This window comes from Tetrao urogallus (genome assembly GCF_951394365.1).
Source record: "Tetrao urogallus genome assembly, chromosome: 4".
Lineage (NCBI taxonomy): Eukaryota > Metazoa > Chordata > Aves > Galliformes > Phasianidae > Tetrao > Tetrao urogallus.
In genome coordinates, this window is record NC_136817.1 from 41494188 (window position 1) to 41510343 (window position 16156).

Below are 16156 nucleotides of genomic sequence, written 5' to 3' on the forward strand. Positions count from 1 at the left end.
TAAACAAAAATAGTCACAGAATCACAGAGTTGTATGGGCTGGAAGGGACCTCCAGAGATCATGTAGTCCAGCCTTCCTGCAAAGCAGGTTCCCTAGACCAGATTGCATAGATAGATGTCCAGATGGGTCTTGAATGTCTCCAGAGAAGAAGAGTCCACAACCTACCTGGGCAGCCTGTTCCAGTGCTCTGTCACCCTCACTGTGCAGTTTCTTTGCATATTTGTGTGGAACTTCCTATGCTTCAGATTATGGCTGTTTCCCCTTTGTCCTGCCCCCACAGACTGCTGAAAAGGGCCTTGTCTCTGACTCCCACACAGATGGTGTATGTATATAAAAATAATGCATCTAGGGGAAAAATAAACTTATGTAGTGCTGACCCTGAAACTAGCAATTAAGAAAAAGGAAAGAAATCATGGCAGTACTTATGGTAGTTCTGTAGATGTTTCTGTGCGCAGTTGTATTTCAAAAAGCAACAATCTCATGCCTTGTCAGGAACAGAGTGAAGAGGATCCTCTCAGTGCAGTGTACTACATCTTGAATGCTGCATGCAGTTCTGGAATCACATCTAAAGGAAGGCAGCTGAGATGTGTCAAGTGAAAATGACCTGCCCTCAGGTCTGGGAGTGAGGTGAACTCACCAGCTGTGAGAGTTGGCTCTGGATGGCATTACTATGGGCATGATGCTCAATGTGCCTGAGTGCAGCTTTCTGGGGAAGCAGGGCAAGAGCTACTTGTTAGTAGCTGCAATAGGAGAACTGGAGAGCATGCATGGCCATCTAGGGGATTAGTTCAAACAGTGTGGGGAAAAAGTTTATTTTTACAGAGTAACTTTTCTAGAACTTGTTGCAATGAGTGGCTGTAGAGGCAAATAGGATCAGTGGGTTCAGGATGGTTTCCAAGAAGGTGGTGGACAGGAACTTCTGGAAGGACTGGTCAGGGACACACTCTCCTGACATCACATAACTGAGACTGTGGATACTGCTGGAGAAGGAGGAAATGTACTGCAGATAATGACCAGATTTTCCCCTACGTACTATGTCTGGCTGCTGCCATCTCATGAAGTGCTGCAATAGCTGGACTGTCACTTGGATCCCATAGGACGTTCTCAGATTCTGGTCTGCGGAGGCAGTGGTCAGTGCCACCTGCAAGGTTTTGTGCTGTTGGAGGTAATGTAAAGCTGGAGTTTTGCCACTGTGGAAATGCATTTTGTATGCTTTGAAGAGTGACTTGCAAAACGCACTGAAGGAGGAGGAAGCCGAGGCGACCACATCTATCAGCCGGGACACAAATAACTGCCGCCGTGTTGTTTTCCTCGCGGCAGTGATTCTGTAGGAGAACGAGCGGTGCGACAGCCTGCGCTATTACCCGCTTAGGACACGGTCGCCGGGGGGAGGTGAAGCACAGCAGGGCGGGCCCGGAGGCGGTGCGAGGGGCCGCCGGGGGCTTGCGCCGAGCCGGGCCACCTCGCGCTCTCATGCGCAGGGCGAGGGGTCCCGGGCCTCCGGGCTCCTCCCGGGGCCGCCGGGGGCTCCTGGTGGTAGGGTGAGTGCGGAGCCGCTCGAGGCCGGCTTCTGTCTGGCTGCGGGGGAAGCTGTTCGGGGCCGGGTGGGTTGCGGGCAGCGCTGGAGGCTTGCCGTTCGGTGTCTGCCATTGCAGGCTTCAGTGAAGGCTTCCGAGGAGCCTGTCGCGTTTCTCATCGCTGGGGGAGTGTACTGTGGATGTACTGGGAGGGATATTTTTTTTCTTTCTGTGGCTGATTCCTGACTTATTTCCCGACGTCACGTAGTCCAGGGAGTCAGGAGGCACAGTACCTGTGCGTGCAGGGAAATAATGCAGCAGAAACACCTCCCAGCAGCATCTCAGGCTATGCGCTGTGCCATCTATGTGCTTTGTTTTGCAGAGGAAGTCAGGGGCGTTTTATTGGTTCAATTTATTCACATGTGTGTAAGTCTAGATTGACTTTAAAGCCACTGAAAAGGTACTTGGGAATTCTCTGAGGAATCATAAACCTTGTAGGGCTAGGAGGTCCTATGAGCGTGTTCAGAGCAGGTTACTAGAAGTCTTTCAAGGGAATGAAAGAGCCAGGATGGAGGGGGAAAGGTTCCTTACTCAGAGAAATAACTGCAGGTGGAAGCAGGAGAGGAGCACAAGGCTTCCTCCTCTGGTGGGTTTTCATAGGATTGCTGTGGGGCCAGTGACAGCAGGTTTGTTATTGGCTGGTTGAAGGAATTAGCAGTGTCATGGAAGGTTGTTGGTGGTACTGAGCTGTGGAAGGCAAAAGTCACCTATGAAAAAACTGAGAAAGAACTTAGAAAATGACCTGGGCAAAAATACAAGAAATGAAATGGTGGAGATTTGTAAAGATGGCTTGTGAGCCTACTACTATTACGTGGGAGATAGGTCCTGGTGTGGTGAACAAGGGATAGGGCAGGAAGATCAGAGCAAGCATGTAGAGATGTTTCTTAATGCTGCTGTTCCTACTTCCAAGAATGTGCAAGTTTAAACGTGTGGTAGCTTTTTAGTGGTTATTAGCCAGGGCATAGGTATGAAATTGCCTTTTTGAATGGACAGTTAGGTTTTGATGTTCATGTCTTTGCAATCTGTGCAGAATGAAGAATAACACAGGAAAGCATAGGAGTATGGTTGAGGAATCCTAGCAGTTGCATGGCCAATATGTATTTTCTGGCTGAAGGAATTAAGCAAGCTTCTAAATAGAGAGCTGTTTCCTTACAGTTACTCATTTACAAATGTACTTCGATGTAACCATGTTGCTGTTTGCAGTTATGACCTGAGGGTTTCACTGGGGTGAAATAAGAACTTCAGCAGGTGAAGTAATCTGTTACTCTGAAAATGCTTCTGAGGAACATTTTGACGCATTCATGTGTAATCTGAAGTGATGAGTGTGAGAGGTAGATTGTGTTTTTGGAAATTTGGTGGAAATTTCCAGTATTCCTGTACGTAGCTCAGGATAATTTATTTTTCATAAAGGAAGTTGCTGAACAGAGTAAAATTGAGGCTGTGGCATTCCGACCTGGGTAGAACTGGCGTAGGCACTATATAAGGTAACTATATAGGGTAGGGGAATGGCTAGCACAGGATACAACAAATATGCTATTTTTTGGAAATACTGTCCTCTAGTTACCATAGGAATATACAGAACATACCTAAAACGAATAGGTTGGTAACAGACATTGTATTTAAATGCATCGTAGCAACAGTGTTGGGAACGTTGTGAACCTGAGATGCTCAACCAATGAGTGCCAAAAGAGGTATTACCTGCATCAGACTCAGGGTATATAACAGAATGGATTTCAATGATTGGGTTTGCAATTTCTCCCTTGTCAGTAGGAGGTGTGTGCCTATTATTGCAATAATGAATACACTGCTTTTCACAAAGATCTTTGCCTGATTAGAAATTTTTGATTTTAAGCATGTTTCTCAGAATGGGTTTAGCATATTAATGGCAGAACTTAGTGGAATTACCTAAATTTTAATTAGAAGAATTTTCTTCTATTACAGATTATTCAGTTAAGACCAACAATAATATTGGAGGCACTCCTATGTGTGTGGCTATTCATTTTGCTATTCATATGTGTGGTTTGAAAGGGATGTTTCAAAATCTGAGCATGCATTCAGGTATTTGGAGATCTAAAAAAGGCATTTTCTAGAAACAGTTATTCTGGAAATGTATAGTAATAGTAAGCTTGTAGCTTGCTTTTTAATATAGTGCTAGAGAATTTTCAATACTGGAAGAACTGATGCATTATGACCTGTAAATGTTATTAAGAATATGCACGTTTGCTCTACTAGCATCTCAGTTCACTTAAACAGAACAGCCAGATGCAGTGTTCGTAGCCTTATTAGTAAGGGACATTGTTTGGTTGGCACCATATCTGTACTTTCTTTTTATGCACATACATTTGAGAAAACTGGCTTTCAGTTAATGATCAAATGGAAATGTCCAGTTAACCAATTACTGCATGAGCAGTTGCTATTTAGTGACTTTCCTCTGTTTCAGGTGTAGTGAGCTGCTGCTGCAGTTTTTGTGCTTCATTTCAAACTTTAAAGTGCAAAAATGGGTAGAATGCTTGTGGAGTTAAAATATCCCTGCCAATATCAACCATTCTGTGATGGAAAATTTCATTAGAGTTGCTGAAATCTTTCTTCAGAGGTGTAAGTGTAGCTTATTTAATTTTATGAAATTAATTTTTTTTTTTTTTTTTTTTTTTTTTTTTTTGTGCCTTTAGGAAGGGACTATCCAGAGGTTCTACAAATCGGTATCATTCAGGAAAAAGTGGAGAATCTCTTCCAGCAGTTTTTGAGAGAAATGTGCAAGAAGCCATCAATAACTACAGTTGGTATGCAATAACTTCTGAATAAGTACTTCATTAATGGACTCTTGGCTTATAGTCCCTTCAAGAGTAATATTAATTTTCAGCAGTGGAACTTTATTCCTGATTTGTGCTACAGGCTTGCATGTTGTTAGAGCACAGTAAGGGTACAAATTAAACTTGGGAGGGAAATCAGTCTTGGCAGTTAAATGCAGATGATACTAACTAGCTTTTCAAGTCAGTTAACTGTCAGGGAATTTCATTCCAGCTAATATTGGTTAGCCTTTGCTAGGCCTGTGTGTCTGATTGCATCCCAGGGGTGGAGGTAGCTGATAGAGACATGCTTGAGCTTTCTGGGAAGTTGTAATCCCAGAGCTCACATTTTAAAGCGTACCAGGAATAACAGAAGGAAAGCCTCTGGGTACAGACCCATAACCTGATGCTAACTGAAACATTTGCAGAGGCTTTATGTTCAGTTGTACAGAATCTCCTTGTGATAGCTTCTAATAGAGCTAAAGAAGATTTATGTTATCCTTAATGTGCCGTTTTTTATGTGCCCATTAATTACACTGGAGCACAGACAAAATAATTGTTAGAGGTGGAAATGTATGTGTGTGTACTTACATATATGTGTTGGAATATCTATCCATGTTCTAGAGTGCCATTATGGTTACAATGGTATACAAAACCAAATAAATACAGTGGAAGGAATTGCCTTTGAGGCAGGAAATAGTACCAATAGGACCATGTACCCACAGCACTCTACTTTAAAACGTGCACTTAAAATTCCTCACAGTGTCTTTAATTTCATGTCCTGAAAATCGTGCATGCAACAGGCAAACATATTGCTGTCCATTTAAGTGATCAGTTAAATTACTTTAAAAAATGTTATTATAGAAAACCATCATATTCCTCATTTTAACTATTTTCTTTTCACAGTGAAATGCTTTCATCAGTTTCATCTAGTGGACATGCAACACTCACAGACCTGAATAATTCTTGGTCTGGGATAAAAAGCTGTACAACTGGTTTGTCTACTGAAAGAAGTTCTGTTTACTCTTGGAGGGACGATGTATGTCACAAAATCTTTTACAGTACACTTTATCCAAGTATTCTGGAAAAGAGTAATTTTTACGGAAAATGGATGCGTCTTATAGAAGAAGAGTTAATTGCTTCCATCAGCAATAGCCTATTGATTAAAGATATTAATTGAATATTTTAAACAGTTTTGTTTGCAAGTTGATAATCAGCTGATTTGTTTTGTTTTGTTTTTAAAGAAAAGAATAAACAATGGAATTGAGATATAGGTAGTCTTTAAGGTTTTGAGTCCAATCTGTTTTCAAATACTGGATATTTTTTCAAGTACTGTTTTCAAGTACTGGATAACATAAGTGATGGTTTAAATTTGACTATTTTCAATTTTTTGAGTCATTAAGTACATTCATGTGTATGCATGCAGACATCCCAATCTAAATAAATATTTAGCTCTTGCCTAAGCTCAGTGGGGTTGTAGGTAGTACAGGGATAAGTAAAGCCCATTAGTGAGCCTGACCAAAGGGGCAACCATGGTGGCGGCATTTTGAATAAACCGAAAAACACAGCAGTCACCACCACTTTCATTTTAAAAAGCTATTCATTTATGGTGATGGTGTCTCTTACCTTCTACATCATCTCCTCACTTTCAGGGTACTGCTCCCATCTGCCACTTCCAGCCCTACTGGAGGCAGCCTAATGTGACATTATCTGGCCAAGAATTATTTTCCCATCTCTTCAGTGTGATCCCTGAAGCGGTTGGGGAACTCAGGTGGAAGTGAACAGATGTGCTTTGGACCCTGATTATTTCCATTTCAGTATATCAAAGTATATAATGAATATAGCACATAGTGCATGAATACGGTGCCAGAATTCTTCAGCAATGTGCTTGTACCTAACTCTCTGGCCAGAGTCTGATCCTTTTCTTTTTTCACATGCTTCTGAACTCATCCAATTCTGGTTGTGCTGAGCTCAGTGAAAGGGTATGTAATGCAGTTTCTCACACTCAGAGCTGTTTCCCAACCACATGTTATCTCTTTGCTGTTTTACCCAGAAGGGAAAAGCTCCACTTGAAGAAGCAGGATGCTTTGGTGTCTTGTGTCCCAGAGGTGCATGCTGTATTAAAAAGGGAGATAGGAGCTGTGACACCTTGTAATTGAAGTTTTCTGTTGGCTGCTCTCAGGCAGCTCTGTTACCAATTGACTTCATAAGAAATGCAGGTTTCTAGATCACTGCTACAGCACCTTGATCAAGCCAACTGCCTCTCTTTTTGCACTGCAGCACATTAATTTTGTCCAAAGTAGGTAGTGTAGAGATCATTTTGAGATTCTCAGCCAAGTATCAGTTGTCCCATTCTTAAAAATGTTCTTTTAAATGTTAATGTTTATTTAAATGTTTACCAACAACTATTAATTTTATGATATGTAGGAATTTGATGAAGCCAACACACAGAGAGTGCATCAGCTATTCTGGGATATTGATGAAATGCTGTTTGAAGGAAAAGTGACCTCCCAAACTCAGAGCCTGCAGGCAGAATGCGCAGACTGGGTTGAGCGATCTCTTCATCTAAGGTAAGGAAATTTCTTGCTGGTACCTGTTTTAACTGGTTATCGTTCTGAGTTGCAGTGTGGACTTGAGCTGTGCCACTGTTGTGTGATAAGTCTTAGTAGTGCACTAGCAGCTAATGCTCTTTATGGATTGATATGGTGATGGCAGGCCAAGATATTTTATCAGGATTAATCAGGATCACCATTTTCATGTATTTTTCCAATTAAAGAGTGCATCTTGTAATAAAACCACTTGTTTTTACTGCAAGTGAAAGCATGCTGTCAAATCCCAAGAAATTTAGTGTTAATTCTGTTCGTTATTTACTTTTAGAAAAAACAAAAAATGAAAGCAACCACATGCTTCACCACATGCACTGCACTGCCACCTCACTATGGCAGTTTTCACAAGCATTAAGACACATTTCACCTTTTATAGGGGTGTAAAAATTGATAGAACATTTATAAAATGGAGACAGGCTTTGTACTGTGCAATTCATTCAAAGCATTGTCATTTCACAATTTTTAGGATGTTTTAACCAGGTGAAATGTTGAACAAGATGACCTCCTGTATGTATGATTTTATGATTCAAATCTGATGCTGGTGGTACTGAGTTCAAGAGTTTGAAAGTAAACTGAATTAATCTGGGAGCTCTGTGTTGTTTTGACCACAGGGATGTGGTATATCCTGTGCTCTTAATAGATTTTATTTGTCCGCTGCATTCATTTGAAAATATTTCTGATGTATTTTGTTTAATATTTATACATTTATAGTGATCTACCAAGTTTGACTTAACTTGATCTTAAAAATTGTATGCTAGAAACTCCTCTGCAATTACTTGCATTTTAATATTTTCACTCAAATGGATTTTTCCCTAAGGTCTCTCTCTCTCTCACTTTTTTTTTCTTCAGGGTTCTGGGAAAGCAGATCCTGTCACCGAAGAATGAAGGTTTTCAGCACTTTGAAAGCAGAAATGATAGTTCTGTGGATACTAAGTGTTTACTTGGTCTTCATGAATGTACTAGTAACATAAAAGAGTATGTTCATGTTTTTAAGTTTTCTATTTTTTCAGAAATTTAAAATATTACTTTTACTAAAAATTTTCAGTGTAATTAAATATATGCTTCTTTCTGCTTCTTTCTTTGAGTATTTAATTCTCATTTTATTGGTAATTTTTCAGACTCTGCATTTCCGGCTCTAAGCTGGTTCCTAAAGTATCTCCAGTACAGAAATCAATAAGTTCAAATTCCACTACGATTTATGGCACTGAGTTATCCATGTATTCATTCCTGGAAGAAGAAATCTATGATGCTGATGGAAAAATGGAAGAATATCTCGCCTTTGACATCAAGGAGCTGTAAATAACAGATATATACATATGTTGGTTTTTTTTGTTTTGTTTTGTTTCTTTTTTATGTTTGTTTGTTTGTTTTTTAAAGAATATAATGAAAAATTCTCACTGAGCCCAGCCAGGGTTCATAAACTGGATTTCTCTTCTTAAAATACAGTTTATTTACTCAGTAGCACAGTGATCAGTGCACTCAGTGGCATGTGGAGGACCAGGTTATCATTTTGATGGTTCCAAACTCACATATCTCATGTCAGAGAAATGTCTCATAACCACTAATTGCTTTGAGGCATTTTTTTGCATGGAGATCCAAAAAAATGTCTATTCAATTTTGAGACAGGCTGTAGAATGAAGCAATCTGCTTTCTTCATGTGAATGTCTTGACCACCAGATTGTTTAGGGTCATCACACTGGATGTGCTTCCAATGTCTGCCCTAACGAATCTTAAATCCTTGTGCATTGTAGAACAGCTTTGCAAGAGGTGCACAGTACAGCCTGCATTTAGAACATTCTCTTGAGTAATGAGTAGTAAAAGTATCTTCTTGAATATGCAAGCCAGTTTTCCAGTAGACTGGTTGAATGCTCCAGCAACTAGGTTGCTGGGCAGAAGACCATAACATGCTATTTTCTAAAAGACCTCTGTGGAGGGCAGACTTTAGTAGAATTAGTAGGACAAAAAGTTTATCTTTTGTGTTCAAGATTGATGCACTTGCAGAAAAAGACATGCTTCTGAAAAGCTGAGGAACCAGTGAGATCCAGACAGACCATTTAGTCCTGTTTTGAAAAAGCATATGGGTACATGCTTTTTTGGAAAGGTTTTGGGATTAGATGTCCTTCTAGAATTTAAGAATCACTTTGTTTTACTACATAAGCAAAATGATTGGAAGAGGGATCTCAGTGAAGGTGTGTTTCCCTTCTTTGTGTCTCTTGTTTCTTGTCTCTCTTGTGATTCAATTCTGAAATACATGGGCTGCTTGGAAAGTAGTGCCTCCCATTTCATTATGTTGGTACACAATGTCAGAAGTGGATATTGTTGGTATGGCAGTAGAGGTTGTACCTTCCCACCAGTATTCCATTACATGTTGTTGCTGTGTGATGAATGGCAGCAGAGGGGCAGTCTGACAGAATGATGCCTGGCATGAAAGTGCACGTGAAGCAAAGGTGTGCCACTGAGTTCTTCTGTGTAGAAACAATTGCACCCATTTACATTTATCAATGCTGCTGAATGTTGATGGAGACCAAAGAGTAGATGTGAGCACAGTGAGGCTCTGAGTGAGTGATGCATTGCAGCAGTGACAACAATGCTTCACCTCCAGTGGTGCAGATTTTTATAAGCGTGGCATGCAGGATCTTGTTCATCTCCAGTGAAAATGCATAGTTAATGGTGATGGCTATGTTGAAAAATATCCTTCTGTAGCTGTGAATTTGCTCTACCAAATAATATAGTTGTGCTCTTTTTATCTGCTGTAGTTTTCTTGGAGGCATTACTTTCAGAGCAACCTATGTATATTTACGCTGTTTAACTTAAACATTGGACATAAAGTTGTTTCTTTGATCACTAGTGGATTGTTGCAGATGTATACAGGTACACAGGACTTGATAAAAAAGACTTGTTATGTTTTATTAGTGATGATGAGTGTTTGGAGCGAAAGAAAATACATCTTGCTGAGAAGAGGAGTAAGAATGGCATTCCTCCTGTTTCTCCAATGGCTTGTATCAGGGATGCTGTGGCTTCTGAAATATTTGATCATTTATGGAGTAATGTAATTGGAATATTGGAGAAACTGATTAAAAAACATTTGGAGACGAATGTCACAGGTATTTGATATTTTTTAGATACAAAGTTCATAACATCTAACTTGGATGATTATTTTTTCCGTATAAGTGAAACTTGAGAAATATGTATATTTGTAGTGCAGCATTGTTATATATGTAATGTCTTACCAGAAACCACCCTGCAAATGCACCTAAAATGATTTCCTACTAATCTGTAGCAAGTTTAGAAGTGTAAAAAGGTCAGAATATTGACTTGAAGAATTCTGTTACTGGAGATGACATGCTTTTGTTTTTAAATCACTGCTACAAATTGATGCCGTTAGCGGGGGATTGCTGGCATAGTGTGAATCTGGGAATTTGAGTTTCTAATAGAAGCAAGATGTTGATTTATACTCAAAACAAAAAGAAGTTGGTTGATTCTGTCAGAAAATGATAGGTTCAAGACTTCCGCATTTTTTCTTCTTAAAAAAGATAATCTTTGGGAATTTTAAAATAATATTCCAGGAATGTTTAGCAGTATTTTCTTAAACAAGCAAACGGAAAAAAAAAAAACAAACAAAAAAAAACACATAAACAAATAGGAAATTCTTTCAGAAAAACAACCTTTAGTTATTTTTAGTAGATTTTTAAGTATCCTGGAAACTTAAAAGTGTATCAAAGTATTTCCTGTGAAGTTGAATATTGCTAAAATCTCAGAAAATGCTGCTAAAATACAAAATGCGTTTTATTCCCTCTATTTTTATTTTTTCTCTATTGTGCAGAGAGTGCCAAGCAGGCAGAGAAGCTGAAAGCTGTTACAGGTAAGCTGCCAGCTGTTTGTGTTACAGCAGATGTTGGCAGCATCCTCCTTTCCAGAGGCTCTGAAGCACGAAGTGTGTCTTTTGGATCTCATTTAGCTTCATCACAGGTAAAGATAACCTCAGGCAACCTTTGTTTTTAAAAGATCAAACAAACAAACAAGAAAAAAACAAACTGAAAACCAACCCAGCCTAATTCAATTAAGTAAGTACTGGCATTTAAAATGGTGGTTGAGTGTCCTCACTCCCCCATCACCTATTTGGTTGTTCCTAAGGGCAGCATTATCGCTAAAGTATTGCTGAGGTTGATTTAAGAATAAAAAGAATAACAAACTCAACAGACCACAGATTTTTTTAGAAATTGAATTTTATGAAGACCTGTATTCCCTCCCTAGAGAATAATTCTGCTTTTATCACAGCCAGAATTGGTAGAATTTAGATAATCAAATTAGCCTCTTCCCTGGTCTGCAGGGATGTGGAACTGCAACTCGCTTCAAGTGCTTTACACAAAATCCTGTGACTTTCAGGCTCATTTCTTTTCACCTCTGCTGCCTCTTTCATATGGGGGCTTTGCAGTACACTTCAGTGCTGGCAATAGGGCTTGCCTGTCTTTCCAGAAGCTTGTGTTTGTATTGATAAAATGCCTTTTTATTTTATTTTATTTTTTTTATTTTTTTTTTTTTTTGGTCCTGCTTAGTGCCTTTTCCCTCTGTCCATTGGCTCCTGCTTTGCACATCCTGGTTCTTTTCTTTCTAGCCTCTATTTCTTTCTTTCTTTCTTTTTTCTCTCTTTTTTTCCCACATCTGTGTATTCAATGCAAGCAACTTCATTCTATCCCATTTGATCTTTATCCAGCATTGGTTAAGGTAGCAAGATAGGAAACACAGAAGAGATAGCACAGCAGTCTGAGTTCTCCCCATTGGCATCCTTAGCTCTATAGTAGTCCCAGCAGCAAAAAGAAGTAAAGTGCTCAGATAAGTGATCTTCAGGCTCTGCACTCCTGAGTTGGACTGTGCTGAGGGAAAGTTAGATAATTTAATTCCTGTTAAAACTGAACCTTATGTTGCAAATACAAAATTCAGTTCAGTAACACCTCAATTTTCTGATATTTTTCTGAAATAATAAAAGTGATGTATTTGCTCCATTTGCTACTTCTGTTGAACAGTCTAAACAGAAGCCTCTCTAAGCAAACAAATAGAATATCTTTTAAATATGGGCTTTTTAAGGTCTTCTCTCTTTCTCTCTCCCTTTATCACTCTCTCTCTCTCTTTCACACACTCTCTCTCTCTCTCTCTCTCTCTATATATATATGTATATAATAGAAAGAAAGGCTAATGTGCAGTTGTTGCTGTTCCTAGGTTCATCATTTCTCCAGCAGCTTCTGTAGTGATTTGAATGGAGTGATGACAATTCAGGCAAAACCACTCCAACAGAGGCACTTTGCTGCAGTACAAAAAATACAGTAAGTATTGATAGGAAACTTTCTAAAATTCTATAAATCAAATAATGTTAAAGATATTTTACAGCTATGAAGAGACAGACATCCTTGTTTGCATCACCAATGTGACTGAATGTTCTGATACTCTGTTAACAGCTCTTTTTTTTTTTTTCCTTAACTTTTATGGTGTTTTCTTTTTTTTTTTCCCCCCTCAATCTCATTTTCCTTTCTTTTCTCTCAGGAATGAACAAGAAGACAAACCACATAGCATTAGCTCCAGTGCTCCAAATTCAGTGCACACTAGTCTGGGGAGAATAGCTGATAGCCATGCTCTCTCATCATCTCGGGTACTGCTGGCATCTGCTAGGAAGCTACCAAGCCATCGTAGGTTACCTTCTCTCACTTCTGATCAACTCTCCTCAAAAGCTCCTAATATGTACAATGATGAAATCCTTAGGGGGACTAAATTGTGAGTTTTTTCATTTTATTTTCTGCTTTCCTCAGAACTTTACTGAACTTTCACCAGTGAAGGATTTTGGAAAATACTTGAGAACTAATCAAAGATTTATTATCTAAAATTGAGAGATAAAAATGCAGCAAGCAGAACAGTGTTTTTTGAGGAGAGGCATTTCTTTGATTTTTTTTGTTTGTTTGTTTTTTGTTTTTTTGTTACATTAAGTGCTGTTACTTTCTGTGGCTGAACTCTATTAAGAAATGTACTGCTTAATAATTTTACATTACTTCAGTGAAGAAGTCTTGAAAATGAATTTTCCTAAAAGACAATCTCTTAAAATTCTGTAGGGTTGCCAACTTGGATCGTTTGTCTTCTGGTTCTGCACATACAGCCCGAAACAAGTTACCACCAATAAACTCGGAGGCTGTTAAACAGTATCCTTCGGTTGTACCTCAGTTGCAACAGAGCTCTGTAAGTTGTTTATTTTTGTAGTGGTAAAGAACAGCTAGCTGTTTGAAAATAAGTAAATTGCTTGTCATCACTGGTTGGAATGGCGGGGGGAGGGGATGGGGGGGGGGGGGAAGGGAAGGGGGGCCGGGGGGAAGGGGAAGGGGGGGGGAGGGGGGGAGGGGAGAAAGGAAGAGACAAAAGCAGCCAACTGACCAGATTTGTATTTCTATGAATATGAATTTAAATAGCTCTTTTCAGTGTCTTGGTCTGTTTGTGTGTGTATAAGAAATAGAAAATGATATTGACTGGGATTAACATTTATGAGGTTGATTCTGGCCTATTTTTGAACAATAGAAAAAGTAATAAGCAACAAGAATGGAAGCAAATTGACGTATTATTCTTTCTCTTCAGAATACAGTTTTGAATTTAGACACAAGTAAAGTCATTTTTTCTAATATAGGCCTTCTAGGAATTATAAATAGTATAGATGAGTACAGATTCAAGTCTATTTGAAAAGCATGAGTAGGTTTAAATGACCTGAATTCAGCACTTGTGGTTAGTGGGAAAATATTTTCCCTTTCTCCATCTTTTGTGCCTTTTTTAACAGCAATGTACAAATTACATTAACCATTTCAGTTGCTGTGTTCTCCCAGTGTTCTTTTTGACTTTTCTCAGCATCAAGGACAACATGCTCATAGCAGAGTCTCAAGTGCAGTACCTGGCAGTACAGAGCAACAGCCAGTCAGAGAACGAACTGTTACTGATCGGTTTTCAAGGCCCAGTACAACTCATACGTTCAGGGTATGTCATGCTGTAAACACTCATTCATGCCTATTGTTGGTGTATAGAAGGTCTTATTTGCTGGATCTCTTCTGGTTTCTTGTGTACGTGGATTTCTGCTACTTCTAGAGAGCAGGATGCTCAAAGTCTTTTTGAGGATATGGATGTTTGCAAAGCAGGACTAATGTATGAGGAAGGAATTTCCTCAAGTCTAATGCAGCAAACAGATTTTTTTGAGGAAATCTGCATGGCAGAGTGTAGATTTTAGTACTGTTTGTAGCTTTGCAGGTTGTTAGTACTGACTGTGCTGAACTAGAACATAACAAGCAGATCATCATCAAGTAAGAATATCATACTATCAAATAGTATTTCTTTTGTTTTTACAGACAGACAGATCTCAGAAAAGATCACTAACTCCCATGGATTTTTCTAATCACAGAGGAACAAGTCAAGGATTTTTAATAGGTAAGCAAAGTAAGAATGGCTTGAAAGGTGGAAGGCTAGCAAAAGCTACTAACCCATTCTGCAATGCAGAAATGAAGCGCTCAAGGAGAGCCATCTCAGCATGAAAGAATAGGTGTGCTTGGCAGTATCTGCTGGGCCTCATTTTGAAGTTTACTCGCACTGCTTGTTCAGAGATGGTCCCAAAAGGATCTTTTTGTTCTTAGAATTTGAAAGAAACATATTTCCCACTCCTCCAATACTTTAGTAGAGATTTCAGTGTATTTACAGTTACGGCAAGATTATGTGGTGTACAGACTAATTATCTGATTATAATAATTATCTGATTGTAGTCATAATTTATATAAGAGATGCTGTGAGATTAGAGGCAGGTTAGCAAGTATTGATCTGAGTAGGCTGGTGGCAGTGGCTCATACATAACACATAAATGTCTTGCTGTTTCTACTGTTATTAATGAACATATTATATTTTCTAGGGTCACAACATTACTACAAATCCTTTCATAGAAATCCTCTAACTTCACGGAGGAGGTTTCAGATCACTTCTTAACGAAGTCTAGAAAAAAAGAGAAGCCCTCTGCAGTGAATGGAAGACTAAAGCACTCTATTTGCCAGATAGTATCTTGTTTGACAATGAGCACATGCAGTATGCTGGTTACTGATGAACCTTGTGATCCTCCAGAATATCTGTATTACCTTGTTTTGAAGTTGCCTAAATCAGATGTTAGATTAAAAAATAGTGCAATATAGAATGAATGCACTCTTTGCAGAGTTGAGATGCTGCTATACTTTCTTCTCAGGCAATCCTCCTCTTTCTATCTTTCCTTATGGAGTTGTTATTCTACCTGTAGAAGTAAATAAGTTACATTTATGCTGTGAAGTCCTGTTCCAACTTTTTCTTTTTTTTTTTCTCAGTGTTAAAAATGTTCTGGTCTACGCAGACATCAGTTCTATATAGAACTTATAAACAGGAGTTAGCTGCATCTCCTATTCAACTCCTGTTCCAACATTTCTGCATTTTTATTGTCTGCTTATTGCAGTTGCTCTCTTGTAAATATTTTCTGCCCTAATCTTTCTTCTTCCTTTAATTCTTTTGATATGAAATTGTTTCACTGCTTCTTAAGCTGTTCTATGTATCATTTGCTGTAGAACTGCTGGGACAAACTGTGGTTATAGGAAACAATGTTCTGTCAGGCCAAACATATTTGTAGATCTTGAATAATTGCACCTGCTTGCTGATGTGTGAGTAAGACAGTTTCCCCTTTCTTGAGATTTCTTATAAAATATTGGCTGTTACTCTACAAATTAGACCTGTTTTTGGTATGCTATCAAAATGGGAAGAAGAAACTGGGGTTATTTTCTGCCCAAAGATCACAGTCCTTTCCATGTCCCAGGCTATTAATACTGTGTGCATGCAGTCAGTGATTCCTCCATCCATCATAGCCAGAAATTTAAATAGATGTAGTAGAAAAGCTGTTGAAAACAAGGAAGAAAAAAATTTAGTTATTTGTCTGAATAATAATTAATAATAGCATCAGGTTCTTGTACTTGGAAACTAATGCCAGTTCTCATAACTTCTTTTTTATGAATATTTGAAGCTTGGTAATCCAAGACAAAGAGCTTGTATTGTATATATTTTATATCTGTACTGTTAATAAGATTACTGTTTGTATAAATGGTCATCAAATGCTGCATTCTTTTGAGTAAATGAAAGCATTTTTAAGTTACGCTCCTGGTATAGTGTT

The 16156-nt window shown here is 38.7% G+C and overlaps 1 protein-coding gene across 1 annotated transcript in view; it reads left to right on the forward strand.

Moving 5' to 3' along the window:
* Positions 1 to 14961, forward strand: part of FAM149A (family with sequence similarity 149 member A) — a gene marked incomplete at both ends in the record, with an annotated part of 25249 nt that extends 10288 nt beyond the window's left edge. Inside the window, 13 exons of the mRNA XM_079534669.1 lie at positions 4247 to 4357; positions 5270 to 5402; positions 6791 to 6933; positions 7819 to 7944; positions 8088 to 8264; positions 9883 to 10073; positions 10793 to 10938; positions 12187 to 12290; positions 12508 to 12735; positions 13068 to 13191; positions 13846 to 13983; positions 14337 to 14415; positions 14888 to 14961. Coding sequence (XP_079390795.1) covers positions 4247 to 4357; positions 5270 to 5402; positions 6791 to 6933; positions 7819 to 7944; positions 8088 to 8264; positions 9883 to 10073; positions 10793 to 10938; positions 12187 to 12290; positions 12508 to 12735; positions 13068 to 13191; positions 13846 to 13983; positions 14337 to 14415; positions 14888 to 14961 — 1774 coding nt within the window. The remainder of the gene's footprint in view (positions 1 to 4246; positions 4358 to 5269; positions 5403 to 6790; positions 6934 to 7818; positions 7945 to 8087; positions 8265 to 9882; positions 10074 to 10792; positions 10939 to 12186; positions 12291 to 12507; positions 12736 to 13067; positions 13192 to 13845; positions 13984 to 14336; positions 14416 to 14887) is intronic.
* Between the last annotated feature and the right edge of the window lie 1195 nt (positions 14962 to 16156).